Below are 22119 nucleotides of genomic sequence, written 5' to 3'. Positions count from 1 at the left end.
GTTCTTCCTCCCACCTATCCCCTCCTCCCACCTCAAGCCGCACCTCCATCTCCTACCGACCAACCTCATCCCGCCCCCTTGACCTGTCCGTCCTCCCTGGACTGACCTATCCCCTTCCTAACTCCCTACCTACACTCACCTTTACTGGCTCCATCCCCGCCTCTTCGACCTGTTTGTTTCCTCTCCACCTATCCTCTCCTCTATCCATCTTCTATCCGCCTCCCACTCTCTCCCTATTTATTTCAGAACCCCCTTCCCCTCCCCCTTTTCTGATGAAGGGTCTCGGCCCGAAATGTCAGCCTCTCTGCTCCTATGATGCTGCTTGGCCTGCTGTGTTCATCCAGCCCTGCACCTTGTTGACAGGGAATATTGTGTTCAGTTCTGGTCGCCTCATTATACGAAGGATGTGGAAGTTTTAGAGTGGGTGCAGAGGGGATTTACCAGGATGTTGCCTGGACTAGAGGGCAGGTCTTATGAGGAAAGGTTGAGGGAGGTAGGGCTTTTCTCATTGGAGCGAAGAAGGATGAGAAGTGACTTGATAGAGGTATACAAGATGATGAGAGGCATAGATAGTGTGGATAGCCAGACACTTTTTCCCAGGGCAGAAATGACAATAAGAGGGGGCATAATTTTAAGGTGATTGGAGGAAGGAATGGGGAGATGTCAGAGGTAGGTTCTTTACACAGAAAGTGGTGAGTGTGTGGAATGTGCTGCCAGCAGTGGTAGTGGAGTCAGATACATTAGGGACATTTATGTGACTCTTGGATAGGCACATGGATGATAGTAAATTGAAGGGTATGCAGGTTAGTTGATCTTAGAGTAGGATAATAGGTCGGCACAACATTGTGGGCCGAAGGGCCTGTACTGTACTATACTGTTCTATGTTCTTATCAACTGCCTTGTGGAAATCAAATATATTACATCTACTGTTCATCTTTACCTATCCTGCTTGTTACTTCCTCAAAGAACTGTAATATATTTGTCAGGCATGATTTCCCCTTCATGAAGCCATGCTCACTGTGCTGATTATATTACGTATTTCTAAATATTCTGCAATTACATCTTTTATAATAGACTCTAATGTTTTCTCAGTGGCAGGCATTTTGCGACTGTCAATTTTTGAATAAATGTGTTATATGGGCAGATTTTCTGTCCTCTGGGACTTTTCCAGAAGCTAAGGATTCCTGGAAGATTACAATACTAAGCTCTGTAGCTACTTCCTTTAAAATCCTAAGATGCAACCTATCAGGTCCAGGGCACTAATTGTTCTTTTTTTTTAGTCTCTGTGGGACATGGGCTTTGCTGGCTGGCCAACATTTACTGCCTGTCCTTAGTTGCCCTTGAGAAGTTGGTGATGAACTGTAGCTAGACTATGATTTTGACCTAGCGACACTGAAGAAATTGCTATATATTTCCAAGTCAAGTTGGTGAGTGGCTTGGAGGGGATCTTGTAGGTGGTGGTGTTCCCATATATCTGCTGCCCTTGTCCTTGCAGATGATAGGTTGTGAGTTTGGAAGGTGTTGTCTAAGGGTCTTTGGTGAATTTTTGCAGTGCATCTTGTAGATAGTACACACTGCTACAACCACTTGTGGATGTGGTGCCAATCAAGTGAGCCGCTTTGTCCTTGACCTAGATGGTGTCAAGCTCCTTGAATGTTGTTGGAGCTGCACTTATCCAGGCAAGTGGGGAGTATTCCATCACACTCCTCCTTGTGCCTTATAGATGATGGACAGGCTTTGGGGAGTCAAGAGGTGAGTTACTTGCCGCAGTATTCCTAGCCTGTGTCCTGCTCTTGTAGACACTGTGTTTGTGGTGAGTCCAGTTGAGTTTCTGGTCAATAGTGATCTCCAGGTTGTTGAGAGTGGGGGATTCAGTGATGGTAACACCATTGAATGTCAAAGGGCAGTGGTTAGATTGTCTCTTGTTGGAGAAAGTTACTGCCTCGCATTGTGTGGCATTTATGTTACTTGCCTCTTGTCAGCTCAAGTCTGGTTACTGTGCAGATCTTGTTGCATTTGAACATGGATTACTTCAGGTTCTGAGGAGTGGTGAATGTGCTGAATGTGGTGTAATCATCGGCAAACATCCCACTTCTGACCTTATGATGGAAGGAATGTCATTGATGAAGCAGCTGAAGATGGTTAGCCCTAGGACACTACCCTGAGGAACTCCTGCAGTGATAACCTGGAGCTGAGATGACTGACTTACAACAACCACAACCATTTTCCTATGTGTCAGCTATGACTCCAACCAGCAGAGAGCTTTTCCCCTGATTCGCATTAATTCGAGTTTTGTTGGGGCTCCTCAATGCCATACTCAGTCAAATGCGGCCTTGATGTTAAAGGCTGTCACTCTCACCTCACCTTACCTCAGCAATCTTTAGCCCCACAATTTCCCCGAGTACTTTTTCCCCTCATGATTGTTATTGTGTTTATTTCTTCCAAACCCCACCCTTGATAATTTTGTTGATTTTGAACGTTATGGGAACCTCTGTCGTAAAGAGATGGAAAGATTTGTTGAACACCTCTGTCATTTCCTGGTTCCCTAGTATTTTCCCTGCATCATTCTCAGAAGGACCTCTGTTAGGTTGAAACTGAGGTTATATAGCGCTGTCAATTTCTAAGGCGATCTACAGATCTTGTACCATCAAACAATTATTTGGATGTAATTCTGTTAGTGTGAAAATCCATTCTTCTCTTCACTGCTTATCAAGAGTCCATGTTGAACATTTTTTTTGTGACTGTCCTTTGGAGTAGTTGACTATTGACAGATGGGATTATCCGACCACATGATTTAAAGCAAAGATTGTAAAACTCCTCCTAGTAGCTAGTAGCTAGCCTTTCTATTGCTTCCTTGTTATCAATTTTTAGTCAATGCATACATCCTCGCACAACATTTTACAACATTGTCTTCCTTGATAAAGACAAACACAAAATATACATTTAGTATCTCAGCCATGCCCTCTGTCTCCAGGCATAGGTTCCTTTTTTGGGCCTTATGAGCTATCATTTACTTTTTCCATGCCTATAGAAGATTTCTGGATCTCCTTTTAAGTTAGCTGCCAGTCTCTTCTCATACTGTCTTTGTGTCTCATTTCCTTTTTCACTTCTCTGCTGAACATTCTACATTCAGGCTTGTTTTCACTTGAAATTACAATCTGGAAAAAACTCTTGTGTAACCTTTCTCAGTTTCAGCTTTTTCTGTTGTTCTGACTGTGGTTGGTCTATCTTACCCTCTTGTGATAAAGTACCTTGACTGTACCCGAACCATTTTTTTCTAAAGGCAGTCCATTATTCTGTTACAATTTTTCCTGCCAATCTTTGATTCCAGTTTAATAAGAGCAAAATACTGTAGACACTGGAAATCTGAAACAAACACCAAGAATGTTGGAGAAACTGAGCAGGTCTGGCAGACCATAAGATATAGCAGCAAAATTAGGCCATTTCAGCCCAATACATCTGTTCCACCACTCAGTCATGGCTGATACATTTATCAACCCCATTCTCCTACTTTCTCCCTGTAACTCTTGATCCCCTTACCAATAGGGGAGGCAATGGCCTAGTGGTATTCTTAGATTATTAATCCAGAAAGTCGGCTAATATTCTAGGGACCTAGGTTCAAATCCTGCCATGGCAGATGGTAGATTTTGAATTATCTTAAATTAAGGGTCTAATGATGATCATTGTTGATTATCAGAAAAACTCATCTGGTTCACTAATGTCCTTTATGGAAGGAATTCCGTCATCCTTACCTGGTCTGGCCTACCTGTGACTCCAGATCCATAGCAATGTGTTTGACTCTTAACTGCCCTCTCGGCAATTCGGGATTGGCAAAAAATGCTGGCCAAACCAGAGACGCCCACATCCTATGAGTGAGAAAAATCATCAAAAACCTACCTATCTCTTTTAAATACACTTAAATGGCTTGGCCTCCATATCCCTCTAAGGCAATGAGTTTTACAGATTAAGTACCATCTGGCTTAATAAATTCCTCCTCATTTCAGTTCTAAAGGGTCTCCCTTCACTCCGAGGCTCTGCCCTTGGGTCCTAGTCTCTCCTACCAGTGGAAACATCTTCTCCATGTCCACTCTATCCAGGCCTATCAGTTTCAGTAAGATCTCCCCTCATACTTCTAACCTCCATGACTTACAAACCCAGAGTGTTCAACTCATATGACAAGCTCTACATTCCTGGGGATATTCTCGTAAACCTCCTCTGGACCCCTTCCAAGGCCAGCACATCCTTCCTTAGATATAGGACCTAAAACTGCTCACAATACTGCAAATACAGTCTGACCAGCGTCAGCAGTACATCTCTGCTCTTGTATTCTAGCCCTCTTGAAATGAATGCTAACGTAACATTTGCCTTCCTAACTGCCAGCTGAACCTGCATATTAACCTGAAGAGAATTCTGAACGAGGATTCCTTACTGCTTCAGATTTCTGAAGCCTTTCCCTGTTCAGAAAATAGTCTACACCTCTATTCTTCCTACCAAGCATACTATCCAGGGGCATAATTGCCTGGTACAGCAACTATTCTGCACAGGACTGTAAAACTACAGAAGATTGTGTGCACAGTCCAGACCATCACGGAAGCCAGCCTCTATCCATGGACTCCACTTACAATTCTTGCTGCTGCAGAAAGGCTGCCAACATCATCAAAGACCCTTCAGACCTGGTAATGCACTCCTTCAACCTCTTCAGAAGCTTGATCACATGCATGAACAGGTTCAAGAACAGCTTCTTCCCTGCCGTTATCAGACTGATGAATGGACAGTCTACTTCAAACAGTGTTGATCTTCTTCATATTGATCTTGCTTTGTGTACCTCCTGTGCAGTGTAACCTGTATGTCTCACCTTGTCTAAGCACCCTATGATCTGTATGTCCTTGCTTACTATGATCTAACAAAGCTTTTAACTGGAGTTACATGTGACTACAATAAATCAAGTCAAAGTGCATAACCTCACAGTTTCCCACATTACATTCCATCTGCAACTTTTTTTCCTGCTCTCCTAGCCTATCCTCGTCCTTCTGCAGCCTCCCGCTTCCTCAACACTACCTGACCCTCCACCTACCTTTGTGTCATCTGCAAATTTAGCAATAGTGCCCTCAGTTCCTTTGTCCACATCTTTAATATATAACTCCACTAGTCATCAGCTGCCCTGAATCTGAGACCTCCTTTCAGACCATCATGCATCAACTGTTTCAGTCTTCTATTTCTGCACTCACCAGCGCCTGGCACTGGCATGATCTGGAGATAACTGAACTAAAGAACTGTGGATGCTGAAGATCTGAAATAAAAACAGAAATTGCTGGTAAAACTCAGCAGGTCTGGCAGCATCTCTGGGAATAAAGTGGTTCTGATGAGTCACTGGACTCAATACATCAACTCTGGTTTCTTTCCATAATGCTGCCAGGCCTCCTGAGTTTCACCAGCAATTTCTGTTTTTATTCTAGAGAATTGCCTTTGTGGCCCTAATTTTTGGCTTTCTTTGAAATTTTACTATAGGATCTCATCCATCTTCTCACCCATGTCACTGGTACTGATGTAGACCACAAACCCTCTCTGTTTTCCATCTTCTACCCACCCCATCCCACCAACTTAGCCTGGTATTCTACAGATGTTCAATGGCAACATTGACCTTGGCACTAATGAGGAAACATACCAGGTTTCATCATATTTGCTGGCACAGAAATGCTTGGTCAATAAGTGAGGTGGATTCTTGTGGATCCTCGCACTAACTGTCAGGTCCTCCTTGGGAATGGAACTACTAAGCAATTCATAAAGAAGCAAAAATAAGCATTTAAGGCCAATGGCCAGAAATTAAAATTGATTCAATACCAAAAGGCATGCCTAGTGGCTAAGATGAGCATCAAAATAGCAAAAAACATTTGTATTCATTTGTATTAAGTAAGGGCAGAGAGGTTAACGACTTTTTTTTGTATCAAGAGTAGGGCCTCTGTGTGTGGGACTGAATGAGATTGGGATAATTGATGCTACACAGACTACAAAGGTGCTAAATAATTCTTTTACTTAGGGAGACGGACAACCTATTTAGACCTGGAAAATGAACCATAGTGTATTTCTGAGGTAAGTTGTGACACTTTTCACATTGCCACCACCTCATTTGCACATCTGTTTGAAAACCTCTAGTGAGTACCAGCTAGATAAAACCCATATTTGGATCATTAAGGGATGATATTTCGGGAACTCTGGAACAAATATTTCTGAAATTACTGAATACTGGCAAAGGTAAAGGTAGCTGTAGAAAGTTAGCCAAGTGAGTTAGGCAACTACAGTCTAGCTTGATATCCATTGTGGGTAAAGTTATGAAAACTTAGAGATAAAAATTGTTATGCATCTTGTGGAAATAAAATGTGTGTGCATAAGGGCCTACCTCATTAATCTAGTTTTAGGGTGAACATAAGAGATCGATAAGCATAAAGCAGTAGAGAGGTTCTGTACAGTGAAATATTTATGTGGGAAATAGATTCTGCTGACTAATCAAAAATGCCACTTAAAAGTTACATTTACCAATAGATACTGCACAAATACTTTTAGGATGAACTTCAAAAGAATGAAATATAAAATGATATGCAAGTATTCAGGAAGTTAAGAAAATTTTCTTTTACTTCTAAGCTTCAATAGTACATTAAAACATAAAGTAATGACAACATATAAACACTCGAATTGAACTAATCCGTAGCATCTCTTACAACTGTCCCTGAACATGTCAAAGGAGGAATTAGGCACTAATACAAGCCCTGGAAGATTTATTGAATAAACTACTGACATTCCTGTTCCAATTTTCCTTCTACCTTTACTCAAAGCGCCACAATTCTTTTACATTTCCATCTCAAGAAGGAGTTTGAGAAGAAAGGATATGTAACTCTTGTGGCTAAAGGGATAATAGGATTGGGAGGGGGGTGGATTTGGATATTCAGCTTGATAATCAGCCATGATTATACTGAATGGGGGAGCAAGCTCAAGGGGTTGAATGGCCTACTCCTGCTTCATAGATATTATAGAATCCCTACAGTGTGGAAGTACCATTCAGCCCATCAAGTCCATAGTGACCCTCCAAAGAGCATGCCACACTGACCCACCCCCCTCTACCCTATCCCTGTAACCCTGTCTTCCCCATGGCCAATCCACCAGCTTGCCTAGACACTATGAACAACAGGGCAGCATGGTGGCTCAGTGGTTAGCACTGCTGCCTCACAGCACCAGGGACCCGGGTTCAATTCCACCCTTGGGTGACTGTCTGTGTGGAGTTTGCACGTTCTCCCTTGGCTGCGTGGGTTTCCTCCCACAGTCCAAAGATGTGTAGGTTAGGTGGATTGGCTATGCTAAATTGCCCATAGTGTTCAAGGGATACCTAGATTAGGAGGGGTTAAAGGGGGATGGGTCTGGGTGGGATGCTCTGAGGGTCGGTGTGGACTTGTTGGGTCAAAGGGCCTGTTTCCACACTGTAGGGATTCTATGAACTTAGCATGGCCAATCCACTTAACCTGCACACAGATGATCACCCAAGACTGAAATTATATCCAAGTCCCTGGCACTGTGAGGCAGCAGAGCTAACCACTGAGACACCATTGCTGCCCTTTTATGTTTCTGTTACAACCTTTCTCTGATTTAATTGATGTTAATAATGGTAGGCTGAACTTCAGCATTCACACATTGATAAAATTAAAAATTATAGTGGTGGCTGTCATTAGAAAAGATTACCATCACCTCTACCACGAGCTTGCAGAGCAACATCAAGGTGATTTAGGACATCTTTGGGTTCTGGATAGCTCCTAAAATGATAAAGTGATGATTCGCATTAGGGGAATATCAGAAATTCTGGTTGTTAGGAGTACCAGATAACAAAGTTTACTGTACTTGGATTTTGCTAAAATTTAAAATATAGTTCCTCTGGAAAGGCTGAGATTTAAAATAAAGCAGGATCAGTGCTAATATTTTATAATGAATACATAATTTGTTGATCAATGGAGGCCAGAGGTTAGTGATACAGCAATTGTTCTGATCTTGGGAGACTAGTGTTTTCCCACAGACGTTTCTACTTCAGTCTCTTATTTACCTTTTTTTTTCCTGGAGTTTTTTGGAGTCACAAACAATGGATACATTTGCAAATATTACAAAGCTAATGAAAGTGTTAAACTGTAAAACTGAACTGAATAAACAAAAGGAGAAATTGAATCTCCTTGGGTAAATTAGGTGTTATGTGAAAATTGTAGAGAAATGCAAGAGTGTTTCATATAGGGACAAAAACTGAGAAAGGGTCCAGTTGCTGAATGGAAAGAAAATGCTGGGGCCCTGGACTGACAACCAATTCAATTACCAAAACAATGGTTTAAAGCAATTCATAAATAATTGGCAGCCATGCCTGAAATAATGTACAGCTTTAGTTACTGTAGTATGAATCAGATTTCACAGTAATTAAATGGGTATGGAAGAGAACAACCAGAATTATTGAGGGGATTGAATTAAGAGTGGCTATATAAATTGGTCTCACTGGAAAAATAATCAGCAATTATTGCCTACCACTAATTACTCTTGAGAAGGTATTCATGAGTTATTACCTTAAACTGCTATAGTTCATGTGATGCAATCCATCCCATCCCTGAAATGAGATTGGAAGGGAAATATCGCTTGAATAATATTGTAACAGTACTGCTACAGACCAGTGATGGATATTAGACACCTAATTTGTGTTTGGTAAGTGGAAGATGAGTTTGTGGAATCAGAAACAGCCATTCACAAAGAATATTGAGTCTCTGACCTGCTTGAGTAGCTCTGACACTTAAGTTTCTGGTCTCAAGGCATTTGGTCCACAGGCTGTTGATGATGGGAATGAGATGTCATTGGTAGATGATTAGACTCTTGTTGGAGATGGTTATTGTCCAGTGCAAATGTTTCTTTGCCACTTAGCATTTCCAGTTGGATGTTTGTCCAAGTCTTGGTGCATTTAGGAATAGACTATTTTAGTATCTGAGGAATTGCATATCACAGTTGGGGTTGAACATTGTACATTATTAACAACCATCATCAGGTCAGAAATGAAGCAGCTGAAGGTACTTGGACACAGTATGCTGTTCTTCAGTGACTGCCTGACTGTGAAATAATTGGCCTCCAATAACCACAGCCATATTTCGTAATGCTACATGTAACACCAGTCACTGGAGACTGTCCCCCAGAGTTCTTGAATTCAGCTGTTTGTCCATTGTTGCAGTGGGGTTGAGAGCTACGTAGTTCTAATGGACTGTAAACTGAGCACCAGCAAGCAGGTTATTGTTGAGTAAGGGAGGAAAAACATTCTTACATGAGCAAGTGAAATTTAATAATTTGATTCAGGAAGAGGTTTCTCCCTGCTGTTTTCCTGGTTACTATGAAGTTGGGACAATTGTTATATTGCTTATTGAATCACGTTATGAAATAAGCTTGGCTCAAGAAAGTCTTTCAGTTCATTTTATCCATTTCAGCATAACATCCTTGCTGTTTTTCCATTTAGCTACTCCCTGTAGGAGTTCGCTATTCAGGCCTCAATCTTCCTGTGTCATCCTTTTCACCTTGAACCTGTACTTGATTCCTTTTTATTTGAAGAGCACAGGTAGATATTGTTTCATTTGTTCAGATGGGGTGGTGAGAAAAGTAAACTAGAGTGAAAGAGCAAAATTCTCCAGGGATCAGAAATAAGTGTGCCCCTATTAATGATAGTATCCATGCATACTAAAGTTAGTCCTCTTAAATATGTTGAACTGATTTACATATGTTAATATTGACTTTATACTCTTTTTAGTTCTGGGAAGTTATCAGTGATGAGCATGGCATCGATCCTACCGGAACCTACCATGGAGACAGTGATCTCCAACTGGAGAGAATTAATGTCTATTATAATGAGGCTACAGGTATTAATTGGCATATTTTACATATTTTAGGTTGTATAATATAGATAAGAGTAGTGATTTCTCCCAACATGCCATCCTTGTCTCAATACCACTCCTTTAAAAAAATTGCTTTATAGGGAGTTTCTGTTTAAAACTCTGTTGATATGAGTAAGTCTGGTCTTTAATTTCTGGCTTGTGAAAACATGAGTGCTGGTATCAGCTGGAGAACTGTAACAGGGCTGTACGGTATCAGATGGAGTTTGGCACACAGTTAAACTAAGTTCACTGTGAGTCTCTGCTATCTTTAAAAATTGTAGAGTTTCACAAACAAATTTTTAGCCAATGGAATTTTAAAAATGTATAGCTTTCAATAGTATAGACAGGGATGTTTTCAGTGACAATCACAAGTTTGTGAATTAGATCAAAGCTTCTAATTTTGCTGTTGAATAAACCACAGTTATATTGCTGAGGTATCTATTAAACTTAAATGGTATGCTTTGAAAGGAGATAATGAGCATGAAAATTCCTCCTATTAACAAGCGTACTTCCGAGTAGTGTAATCGAGGAAATCAGTGGTTTGATATTAAATTAATGGGTTTGTAAAAAATTCCTCCATTTTAATTGAAGCAAAAGATGGTTTAAGATGTCAGAATCTAAACAAATGCAGTGATTGTCAGAAGATGAATTTGGATGTTGAGCAATATTTTTTGATGCCAAACAATAGTAAATGTCTCAGTCTGGTGGACAGGGAAATAAGATGCTGGATGGACATTGAACAGTTCACAGGTGCAAATAAGATGCCTGACGCCTGTTTGAGGCCTCCCCTGCTAAGATTGATTTGCCTTGAGCCAGTTGATGTCTACTATGCACAGTAAACCAGCTCTGGACTACTTGCTCCCAAAAAAGGTATTTTGAAATTGACTTTAGCTGAAATTGGAGCCAAGAGGAGCAATAGTGTGAGCCCAAACTGACATTTAAGGAATCTGGGCTGTAGCTCCCTAATCCAATTCCCTCTCTCCAAGTCCAGCTGTTCCACCTAGGACTGTTATGACACAACCTCATCTTTGCTGGCAGGCTGTTCTTACCATATCAGCTTAATATTATTGAGGAGTAAGCCTAAATAAAAAGGGTTATTATCTCATGCTGCCTTATAGATGAGCAGGGATTTTAGCTTCCACCTCCTGCAAGCTGAAGGCAGGTATGTCCACATTTCTACCCCAAGGCTGTATTTTTAAGCTATGCAGAAATATTATTGCCTGTTTGAAAGGTAGTTTCATACATGAATTGCCTCAGTGTTTCCAAATTATCTGGAAATTCTAAACCCCATCAGTGATATCAAAACATACATCCAGTTTGAATTTTATTTGCTGACCAGAGATTTTTAGAGCTGTATCCTGCCATTTTTGTCTTTCCTTTGAATTCTCTGACATTCAGATTTTTTTTAATGATTTTGTTGCTTTGTGGACTGAATATTCCAAATGGACAAAAATCTAACTAGAGGTAGGTTGTATCATGTCACCAGAATAGTGGGAATTCAACATATGATCCCAGCTGATGGTACTACTGAACATGTCAGATCCCAGAATGAGATCTGCCTGATAGGTTTTCCAGGCACGTGAATGAATATTAAAATTGTACAGCTGGAGGATTAAATGCCACTGAAACTGCCATTAGAACTTATCCTGAAATTTCTCCAAGGAAAAAAAAAATCAAAGGATGTGTAAATAACAGTTTAGATTCAAACTGATGAAAAGTCAACACAAGACGCAATATTTTTCTCTACTGTCAAACATTTCTGTTAACGTGCATTCATTTACTTCAAAATAAAACTGACAGGCTGTTCAAACCCCATTTTGAAATCTTGTAGTAAACAGCACCCATAACTATGTTTCTAGCCTCAACAGGCCAACTAATTGGCTAGCTATTAGAAGACAGAGAATTGAGGTAAGGAAGACATTTCTAAGATAGCAACCTCTAGCTAGTGGAATGCCACAGGGATCAGTGCTGGAGGCACAATTATGTATTAGATACAATATATATTAGTGACTTGAATGTCACAACGAATCTGAAATGGATACAGACAGATTTAAAGTTTTGGCAAAAATGTTATTGTACTCCGCTTGGAATTTATGCTGTCTGGTCCATTATGTGAGTAGTGTCATTTCCGGTTTTGATCTGTATGGTTTTGTATATGGGGTCCAATTCTGTATGTTGATTGCATTACGGGTGGAGAACCATGCCTCTAGGAATCCCCGTGCGAGTCCATGTTTGGCTTGGGCGACTATGGTTACCATGTCCTAGTTAAACTGATGGCCTTCATTGTCTGAGTGCACTGATATTAAGGAGAGTTTGTCTAGCCATTTTGCTGCTAGCTGATGTTCATCGGACAGACAGGAAGGAGCCTAGCCTTCAGAATACACAAAGACTGCGACAAACACTACATTGGAAATCAACCACAACAGTACATGAACATTAACTGGCAACAAAAAGACACGACCAATACTCACTCATCTCCATCCACATGGATAAGGAAAACCACCAATTTGATTGGGACAACACCAGGATCCTGGGATAGGCGTGGCAGAGACAAGCACAGGAAGTCCCAGAAGCCTGGTACTCCACTAAGAAAACCATCAATAAACACAGAGCTAGACCCCGTATATACTCCATTGCAAAGGAAAACCGGAAGTGAGGTAATCCAGCTCAACGGACACCAGAGTTTAAATAACAGGTGGGAAAACACAACAGCGCTTCATCGGAGACTGCACTGATGATGTTACCCAGCAGGGTAATGAAACGTCTGCGGAACAATGAACCAGCTTGGTGAGCCAACCAACCAGAACATCCACAAGGCGAGCTACCAATCTACTCTAAAACCTTAGAAACTTCACATAGACAGATTAAATGAATAGACAAAAAACTTGGCAGATTTATTATAATGTGGGAGACTATAAAGTATGCACTTTAGCAGGAAGAACAGAGGAGCTGAATATTATTAAAATGGAGAAAGACTAAAGCTGCAACACAGAGGACTCATCCATAAATCTGGCTGGAGTCATATCTGGCACATAGTAAGTTGGTTGTGGTTATTGGAGGTCAGTCATCTCAGCTCCTGGACATCTCTGCAGGAGTTCCTCATTTTAATGTCCTTAACACAACCATCTTGAGCTGCTTTATCAAGGTCAGAACTGGGGATGATTGCACAATGTCCAGCACCATTCATGACTCCTTAGATTCTGAAGCAGTCCATGTCAAAGTGTAACAAGACCTGGACAAAATCTGGCCATGGGCTGAAAACTGGCAAGTAACATATGTACCTCACAGATGCAAGGCAATGATAATCTCCAATAAGAAATACGCTAACCATCGTCCCCGACATTCAAAGGTGCTACCATCACCGAATCCTTCACTATCAACATCCTGAGGCTTACCATTGATCAGAAACTGAGCTAGACTAGTTATTTCAATAGAATGGCTACAAGAACAAGTCAGAGGCTAGGAGAATTGCAGAAAGTAACTCAGTTCCTGACTCCCCAAAGCCACCATCTACAAGGCACAAGTGAGGAGTCTGATGGAATACTCCATACTTGCCTGAAAGAGTGCAGTTCCAACAATACTGAAGACGTTTGACACTATCTTTGACACAAAGCAGCCTGCTTAATTGGCAGCACATCCACAAACAGTTCAGTGCCTCTACCATTGATGCTCAGTAGCAGCTGTGTGTACCATCCATAAGATGCACTTTAGAAATTCATCAAGGCTCTTTAAACAGCATTTTCCAAATCTACGGAGGCTATCATCTTGAAGAACAAGGACAACAGATACAAGGGAACACCACCACCTGCACGTTCCCCTCCAAGCCCCTTAACCATATTGACTTGGAAGTACATTGTTATTCCTTCACGGTTGCTGGGTCAAAATCCTGGAATTTCCCTCCCTAATGACACTGCGGGTCAACCTGCAGCTCATGGAGTGTAGCAGTTCAAGAAGGCAGTTCACCACCACCTTCTCAAGGGCAGCTAGGGACAGGCATTAAATGCTGGTCCAGCCAATGATGCCCACATCTCATGGATGAATGAAAAATTTACAAAAAGCTAACATCAGAATTCAGTGGGGGTGTAATGGGTCTTTATTACAAAGGGAATGGATTATAAAAATAATGAAATTTTGCTAGGGCACAAGTCAAACCATACCTGAAATACTGTGAATAATTTTCATCTGTTTATTTAAGGAAAGAGGTACTGGCATTGGAGACGGTCCAGAGATGGTTCATTAGGTTGATCCCAGGTGTGCAGGGATTTTCTTATGAGGAGGTTGAGTAGGTTGGGCTCATACACTTTGGAGTTTAGAAGAATGAGATGTGATATAATTGAAACATTTAAGATTTTCAGAAGACTTGATATGGTAGATGCAACAAGGTTGTTACCCCTTGTGGAAGAGTCTAGTACCAGAAGGCACGGGGTCACCCATTGAAAACAGAGATTAAGAGAAATTTCTTCTCTGAGGGTCGTGAATCAGTGGAATTCTTCTTTGCAGAAGCTTGCTTATGTATTTTCAAGGCTGAGACAGATTTGTAATCACTAAGGGAATTAAGCGTTATGGAGGAAAGACAGTTAACTGGAGTTGAGGATTATCAGATCAGCTGTGATTTTGTTGAATGGCCTACTTATTGCTTCTATATCCTATGGTCTTGGAGTTTGAATGGCTTCTTGTAGATCAGTGGTACTAAAACCAGTGTGATTGCTAGCACAGCTTTAGGATTGTCAAAGGCACTCTGACATTCCTATATCCAAATTTTCTTTCTTTACTAAATTTGTCAAAGGAACAAACTTCCAACAAAATCCACTTGGCCTTCTCACACAATGAGGCCCAACCTTTGCTCTGACAAATTAATTTTCACCAGATTTACACTAAATTGTCTCTTTTCAGCTGATTAAACAGTTCAATCAGGTGATGTAAATGTTCCTGCCAGATGTGGCTGAACACAATTTAGGCATTGATGTAAATAATAGTTACATAGTACCTTGATGACTTTATTGTTTAATCATTGGAACATTGTTGCTGCCTTTTTTATTTTACACAGTATCACTTTACATTGATAAAGCTAATCCAATGTTACAATAGCAGTCAATGGAGCTTGTCAATATCCTATTAGTAAATCAATTTTGGTGATGAATCACACATTCAGTTCTTTCAATACAGTCCTCCAATCTTTGATTAGGGCATGCATTTGATTTTTTTGTGTGTTGATTGTTTGATAATCAATAGAAGCTTTTAGCGACCCATCCAGTTTAGACACCATCACAGTTGTAGAGCTCCAGCTGCTCTGGCTTGATTCAGTAATGCCATTGTATATCATGGATTTAGTCCCTTACCTCATTCAGCTAATCTTCTGGATTGAGTCTGTAAGGATGCTGTTTTATAGGTAATACATCAAGAACAGCCAGAGACATTGTGGCTGACCTGTTCACACAAATCAATGAATTAGTCTGTAATAGCCTTTGTAAGTCATTTCAGTTGTTTTTGGGAAGATTAAATATTATGCTCCCTTACCTTATTATCCAATGTGATTGCCAGGGGATCAGCTTTTGAATTTTCAACTTCGGATTCATTCACCAATTTTTCTCATTTTCATTTCACTCTCTACTTCATCCAATAATTTTCTCTTGACTATAACCCCCACTCCCTCATCGAAATATCTCTTTACCATATAAACATAACAGACTACTGACCCTTGTTTCTTCTGTCTGGAGTTTGTCTGTGATTTGATACAGTCCAGAAAGAGTTGCATTCAGTGACCCTCCCCCCCCCTCCCTAAGGCAAGTAACAATACTAACAGCAGCAAAATGTTGAGTTTGTGCCTTGTTATATGCTTTAGATTTCATTATTTGTTGAGCATTCCTCAAATGCTTTTTGGCCAACTCAAATCCTTTAGTTAGTTTTTCTCTGAAACTCGAAACATAGGCTGGAAGCATAGTCTCTAAACTTTGGTTGATCACTTCTTTAATTAGTTTGAGTGGTCCAAAACCTTGAGTCCATATCAATTCCAAAGAACTATGCACTCATTTGGAACATCCCCAATGGCAAAGCATGACTGGGGAATTCCTTCATTCCAATAAAAATCATTAGAAATTCCTGACAATAAGCTATAATCACAGTCTTCAAAGTTTGATGACAGCTTTCCAACATACATTGAGATAAGCAGATGAAAATTATTTAATGCCAAACAAGTCATAATTTCTTTGTATTTCTTTGAGTAATTTGTACCTTGTAAAATAAATTGAACTTTTCCACTCTCACATTAGCAGCATTTTTTCTGAAAGACACTGCTTCTGAAAATCTTGTGCAAACATGCAAAATTGTTTAAAGATTCCTGGTTTTAGGCTGGGGTCCTACACATTCTGTTAAGACCGTGGTAAATGGTTCTTCGAAATTTCACATTGGGGTGAAAGACGAAGGTTTAGTTGATGATATGTGTTTTCCTACTACTTGACATGTATGGAATGTCGGGCAAAATATGACCATATCTTTATGCATTCTGGCCAATAAAAATATCTTAATATTTTAGTCTGTGTTCTCCTAATACCCAAGTGATGTGTTATTGGAATTTTGTGAGCCAATTGCAAAGGTTTGCTGCCACACTTGAACAGATCCATAAATCATTTGCTAGTATCTAGTACTTGAGGTGGTCTCCCATTTCTTCATTAGTATTTTTTTTTAAAAAAATAACATTGGGTATCGGCTGTGATTCAATTTCTGAGCAAGCTGTAGGTGTAACTCTTTTCAATTCAGTATCCGTTGCATTCTGTTAATGAAGAATGGGATAAACATGTCAGCCCCACACTCTTCACCTTTAACACTTTTCTTTACATTTTTGAAAATTGTATCTAATGACCGAATTATCAAATCATCTTCCTTTATCATAGACTTTGCTTCTCTCAGTCTAATTTTATGTGCCTGAGATCTCGTCACAATACAATTAGGAAACAATCTGGGATGTTCCTTCTCAGTTTCTTTTTTTTCCTCTACTAGTTGTTTCACTACTTCAGTAAAGCTAGTGTTTTCAAGTCAGCCATGTAATTTCTCAAGATAAAATCAATTTCTTCTATAGGGATTTATTTTATTACTCCAACTACAACTTCTCTGTTTACTAAGTCACTCTTTAATCTGACTCTGTAAAATGACAATGTTTTGTAATCTCTACACATGCCTGCAATTAATAGACTTCCATTTTCTCCTCCATTAACATCCCCCAACCCCCCCAGCCCCTGAAGACAAACAATATCATCAACCAGAATCAATGACTGACGTAGTCCAGTATCTCTCAATATCTTTATTGGTTCACCTTCTTCGTAAGTGTAAGGAAATGTAAAGAAATACTTCCCCTTCGGAGATAAAATGTTGAGAACGTCCTGTTGTCCTATTCTCTTTATCAATATTCAAGAAAGAATTTTCATGACTGACTGAAGTCATCTCTCCCTTCTTTGTACATTATAAGGAAACATTCTTTTTGTACTCCCATTGCAGTTTTAATACCTAGTATCCTGATTACTGCTTTTCATTTTTTTTTTATAAGTATGTCCAGTTTTTTTTTAATATCACTTCTTAGTTCTAGTCTTTCTCCTTCATTGCTTTGACATCCTTCTGTTTGTTTCCCCCAAACCTGTACTATTTCTATTACAGATTTTGTATTCCTCCAATTTCCTTGTAGATTTCCATATGATCATCTCGCAGCTATAACCGTGTCAGATATCATAGGTATCAGCCAGAACTGCTGCTTCTCTGATCAGTTATTCTTGGTGCTCATCTAAATAAGTTCTTAGGTTTGCAGGAATTACTATTTCTGAATTTTTGCATAATCATAATTTATCTTAACTTTCTCCAAATTGTCCTCAAACTTCAGTGAATGAAACCACAAATTCTGCAAATGTCCAATTTAAGTTTCTATCTTGTTGTTCTAAATTTTCATTAATAGACCACAGGGACAAGTCCATGAGGTTTTTTTAAATCTGTTTCATAATTAGCAGATTGTTCTTCTGACAAATTTGCATACATGACCATAGCTGTACCTGTTGAAACACTCCATAAGATTTAGATCCAAATATCTTCTGTCGCTTTATTTGCCCAACTACCTTTTCAAATAAGTTGAAATACCTTTTGACTCATCCTCAGTAAATTTAAGCACTAAGTGCAAATTTTTAGTTAAATCAATTCATTGGGATCCAAATAATTTTCTAGCTGCTACCTTGTATCTGTTTAAGTTTTACTCTGGCCAAGTCCTGTTTATCTAATTCCATACGTATTCTGAGTTCAAACTTTTTAAATTTAATCTCCTTTTCCATTTCAAGCTATTTTTAGTTCCAAATCTTTCTTCCTTTCAGGACAACAATGAGGAGAATTTTTTTTCTTTCTGTGAGGGTTGTGCAACCTCAAAACACTCTGAGTTGAAGGTGGTGGAGGCAGGGTCATGGAAAATTCTTTAATTAGAGATGCATTGATTTTTGATAGACAAGATAAGGGTAGATGAGAATGTGGAATTCGAAACCCAATTGGACTAGCCATAATCTTATCGAATAGCAGATCAGATCTACTTCTGCTTTTATTGTGTGTAGATGTGAATGTTTGAATAGGTCTGAAGATGTATGGCAAGAGGACAAGGGGTTATCAAGTTTGAAATAGTAATAGGAGAAATGTAGTGCAGAAAATGAAGCTGAAAAAGGAGATCCATTTTTGGCAGAGTTCTAGAGGTGGGGAGCTAATCAAGATGAGCAGTGCAGAAAGAAATTTAATGACTTATTCAAGTCAAACGCGGAGACTGAAACAGCCAAAGGTTGAAGAATGCATGATATTTAGTGTGTTAAATCCTTTAGTGGTTTAAGGATTCTTCCCCTCCAATATAGAGAAAGCAGCAACAGTACAAAACCGTGTTATAATGTTATTGGAATGTAATTTTTAAAAAAAAAAATCAAATCCTTCTATGTACGTGGGCTCCACTGATATTTACTGTAAAGTCTATTTGCCTTTTAGAAGTATTGATGGGTCTCCTTAAATGGAGGCTGCTGCTCAGTGTTGTTTCTGGACTAAATATCCAGAGGCCTGGATGAATGCTTTTGAGTCTGAAGAGTTTAAATTCAAATAATATATCTGAAATAAAATATCAATGTCAACAATATTGATCATGAAACTACTGGATTGTCATTAAACCCTCATTCTGGCCTACAGCAGAGAAACAGCAAAAGGGAAAAAAACATACCTGACCTCGTCATTCCTAATCTGCCTGTCACCGTTTCTGTCCTTGGCACTATTGGTAAGAGTGTCCACTGCACAATCCTTGTGGAGTCTAAGTTCTTCCTTCACACGTAGTGTTTTGGGCATGACTGCCAGGCTAAAAGGGATATACTCAGAGATCTAGAAATTCAAAAACGGATTATCCAGGAGGTGCTGTGGGCCAGACAAGTAGCCTATTTTCTCCAACACTCTCCTGTTACCATCAAATTACAGGATTTAGTTGGTTCAGTGAGGAGTGTGGGAGAGCAGATCAAGAATAGCACCAAGCATACCAAAAAGTGAGGTGCCAACCTTGTGAAGATACAACATAAACCGTATGCCTGGTAAACAGCAGAAGCAGCACGTTGTAGACAGACACCAGAGATCTTACAATCATTGGATCTCATCAAAGCTATGTAGTCCTCCAAATCTATTTGTGAAAATCATTGGAAAATTAAATATCTAGCACAAGAGTGGGCTCCGGAAACATCCCCATTTTGAAAGATGATAGAGTCTCACACTTCAGCGAAGAAATGCTATTCTGAGGATTGTACCATCATAGATGTCAGTCCTCAACAATGTGATTCATTCCACATTGTTATGATCTTCATCTTCATCTTCAGCGACCAAACTTTTAAAAAGAGATATAAATTTTCTAGTGTCTGGTACAAAAGGTTGTACAAGATTTCAAATTAAGTCTCTGCTAAAACAAACTAGATAAATTCAACATTAACAAAATAATATAGAATCCCTACAATACAGATACAGGCTATTCAGCCCATTCAGTTTACACTGACCCTCTGAAGAGCATCCCACCCTGACCCAACCCTATCTCTGCATTTACCATGGCTAATCCACTTAGCCTGCACACTATGGGGCAATTTAGCATAGCTAATCCACCTAACCTGCACATCGTTGGACCGTGGGAGGAAACCGGAGTGCCCAGCAATAACACATGCAGACACGGGGAGAATGTGCAAACTCCATATATACAGTTATCCCAGGCTGGAATCAAACCTGGAACCCTGGTGCTGTGAGGCAGAAGTGCTAACCACTGTGCCACCCTATCCCACCAAGAAAAGTTTTCCAATATCCTTTTAAAATTTCCTTCTTTCAATCGGAATATAATCAAATTAACTTGAGAAGCAAAAAGTTCTCTGGAATCTCCAAGGTCTCTAAATTTCAGTAGTTTCAGCTCTTCAAACAGGAACTCTAGTCTTGCAAATATTTTGTTTGGTGGTCCATGCAAAAATAAGTTCATCTTCTGCTTGGAACAGCGGTTGCTGTTTTCAGTGTTTCCCATCAGCTCTCTTGGTCTGACTGAGACTGAAAATCTGGATCCAAAGAGATCAAGGTGTGAAAATTTGAGATTCAACTCAGGTCTGTGTTCCTGTGGTAGCCAAATCACTTAGGCTTGATTCTAGGTAGGTTTCAGCAATAATTGTCATCCTGCAATCCAGGATTCTGATTTACTTTAAATTAAAAAAAAGAGACGTAACCTTCTTATGAAGTTTTGCACCAATGTAACATCATTAAATGGTTAGAGACATTGTCTACAGCAAAGGCAATGGACCCTGACAACATCATGGCCGTAGTATTGAAGACTAAGGGATTGGTTAGATCAGTTAGCTGGACGGCTGGTTTGCAGTGTAGAGTGATGCCAGAAATGTGGGTTCAATTCTTGAACTGGCTGAGGTTACCATGAGGGACTTCCCTTCTCAACCTCTACCCTTGCCAGAGGCATGGTAACCTTCAGGTTAAACCACCACCAGTCATCTCTTTGTATTGACAGGGCACCCCTATGCTCTGGTAAGACGATGTCTACTTCACATTTTTACTGAAGATTTTGTTCATGTCATGGCTCACTGGGGTAGTGCACTGGAAATCAGGCCCAATTATTCATGTAGTCGTCATAAACACGAAAGGATTTTTGTCAAACTATCCAAAGTACCCAATTTTATGTGACTGATGAACTCTAGTTAAAGGTTCTGTACTTAACAAGAAAATAACTTAATTACAAAAAAAAATTGTCTTTAACCAATGGCAATTAGGAAATATGAATTCCTAACTTTTAACTCTCAAACTATATTCCTTCTTGTATTGCCCCTTCACAAAGACGGATAAGACATGGATCTTAAATGTGGTAAAAGAAAAAGATGGTCAGGGAAACACAGTTCAGTAGCACCAGTCTAGACCACAGGATTGGAGTAGTTGCATTCATTTTTTTTTTTAGGGTGGCATGGTGGCTCAGTGATTAGCACTGCTGCCTCACAGCACCAGGGACCCAGGTTCAATTCTACCCTTGGGTGACTGTCTGTGTGGAGTTTGCACATTCTCCCCGTGTCTGCATGGGTTTCCTCCCACAGTCTAAAGATGTGCAGGTTAGGTGGATTGGCTAAGCTAAATTGCCTGTAGTGATTAGGGGGATGGGTCTGGGTGAGATGCTCTAAAGGTCAGTGTGGACTTGTTGGGCCTAAGGGCCTGTTTCCACACTGTAGGGATCCAATGATTTTATTTTTGGTTCTTTGCTGTTGACAGGAGGGTGTTATGTAACAATGCTCTCTTTCATTCAGTGGTTGAGAATGCATCCTTTCATGGTCTTTAAAGGTGATTTATTTCTCCTTCAACAGGAGATTTGCTGAGAAAACTGAGTGCAGGACAGCTAACTGTTACTGCAGACTTTCTAATACTTCCACACAGGAGAGAAGAAACAGATTTTTTTGATGTTTTACCATTGCAGAGTAATGGTTCTCTTTTTAACCCACTGTCTAAATATAAAGGCAATAAAAAGATGTGGCCTTCACATTTATACATAGTCATGTTCCTAGCCAGAGATAGTAGGAACTGCAGATGCTGGAGAATCTGAGATAACAAGGTGTAGAGCTGGATGAACATAGCAGGCCAAGCAGCATCAGAGGAGCAGGAAGGCTGACGTTTCGGGCCTAGACCCTTCTTCAGAAGA

General features: G+C 39.9%; 1 protein-coding gene across 2 annotated transcripts in view; it reads left to right on the top strand.

Annotated features, from left to right (window-relative positions):
* Positions 1-22119, top strand: part of LOC109931241 (tubulin beta chain-like) — a 56942-nt gene that overhangs the window by 21010 nt on the left and 13813 nt on the right. For both annotated transcript variants that reach the window (XM_048613317.1, XM_048613316.1), the window contains exon 2: positions 9803-9911. In XM_048613317.1, the coding sequence (XP_048469274.1) occupies positions 9803-9911 (109 nt within the window). The remainder of the gene's footprint in view (positions 1-9802; positions 9912-22119) is intronic.

Source organism: Rhincodon typus, chromosome 28 (genome assembly GCF_021869965.1).
Source record: "Rhincodon typus isolate 14 chromosome 28, sRhiTyp1.1, whole genome shotgun sequence".
Classification (NCBI taxonomy): domain Eukaryota; kingdom Metazoa; phylum Chordata; class Chondrichthyes; order Orectolobiformes; family Rhincodontidae; genus Rhincodon; species Rhincodon typus.
The sequence above is the reverse complement of the archived record's forward strand: the minus strand, read 5'-3'. Positions and strand labels throughout refer to the sequence as shown.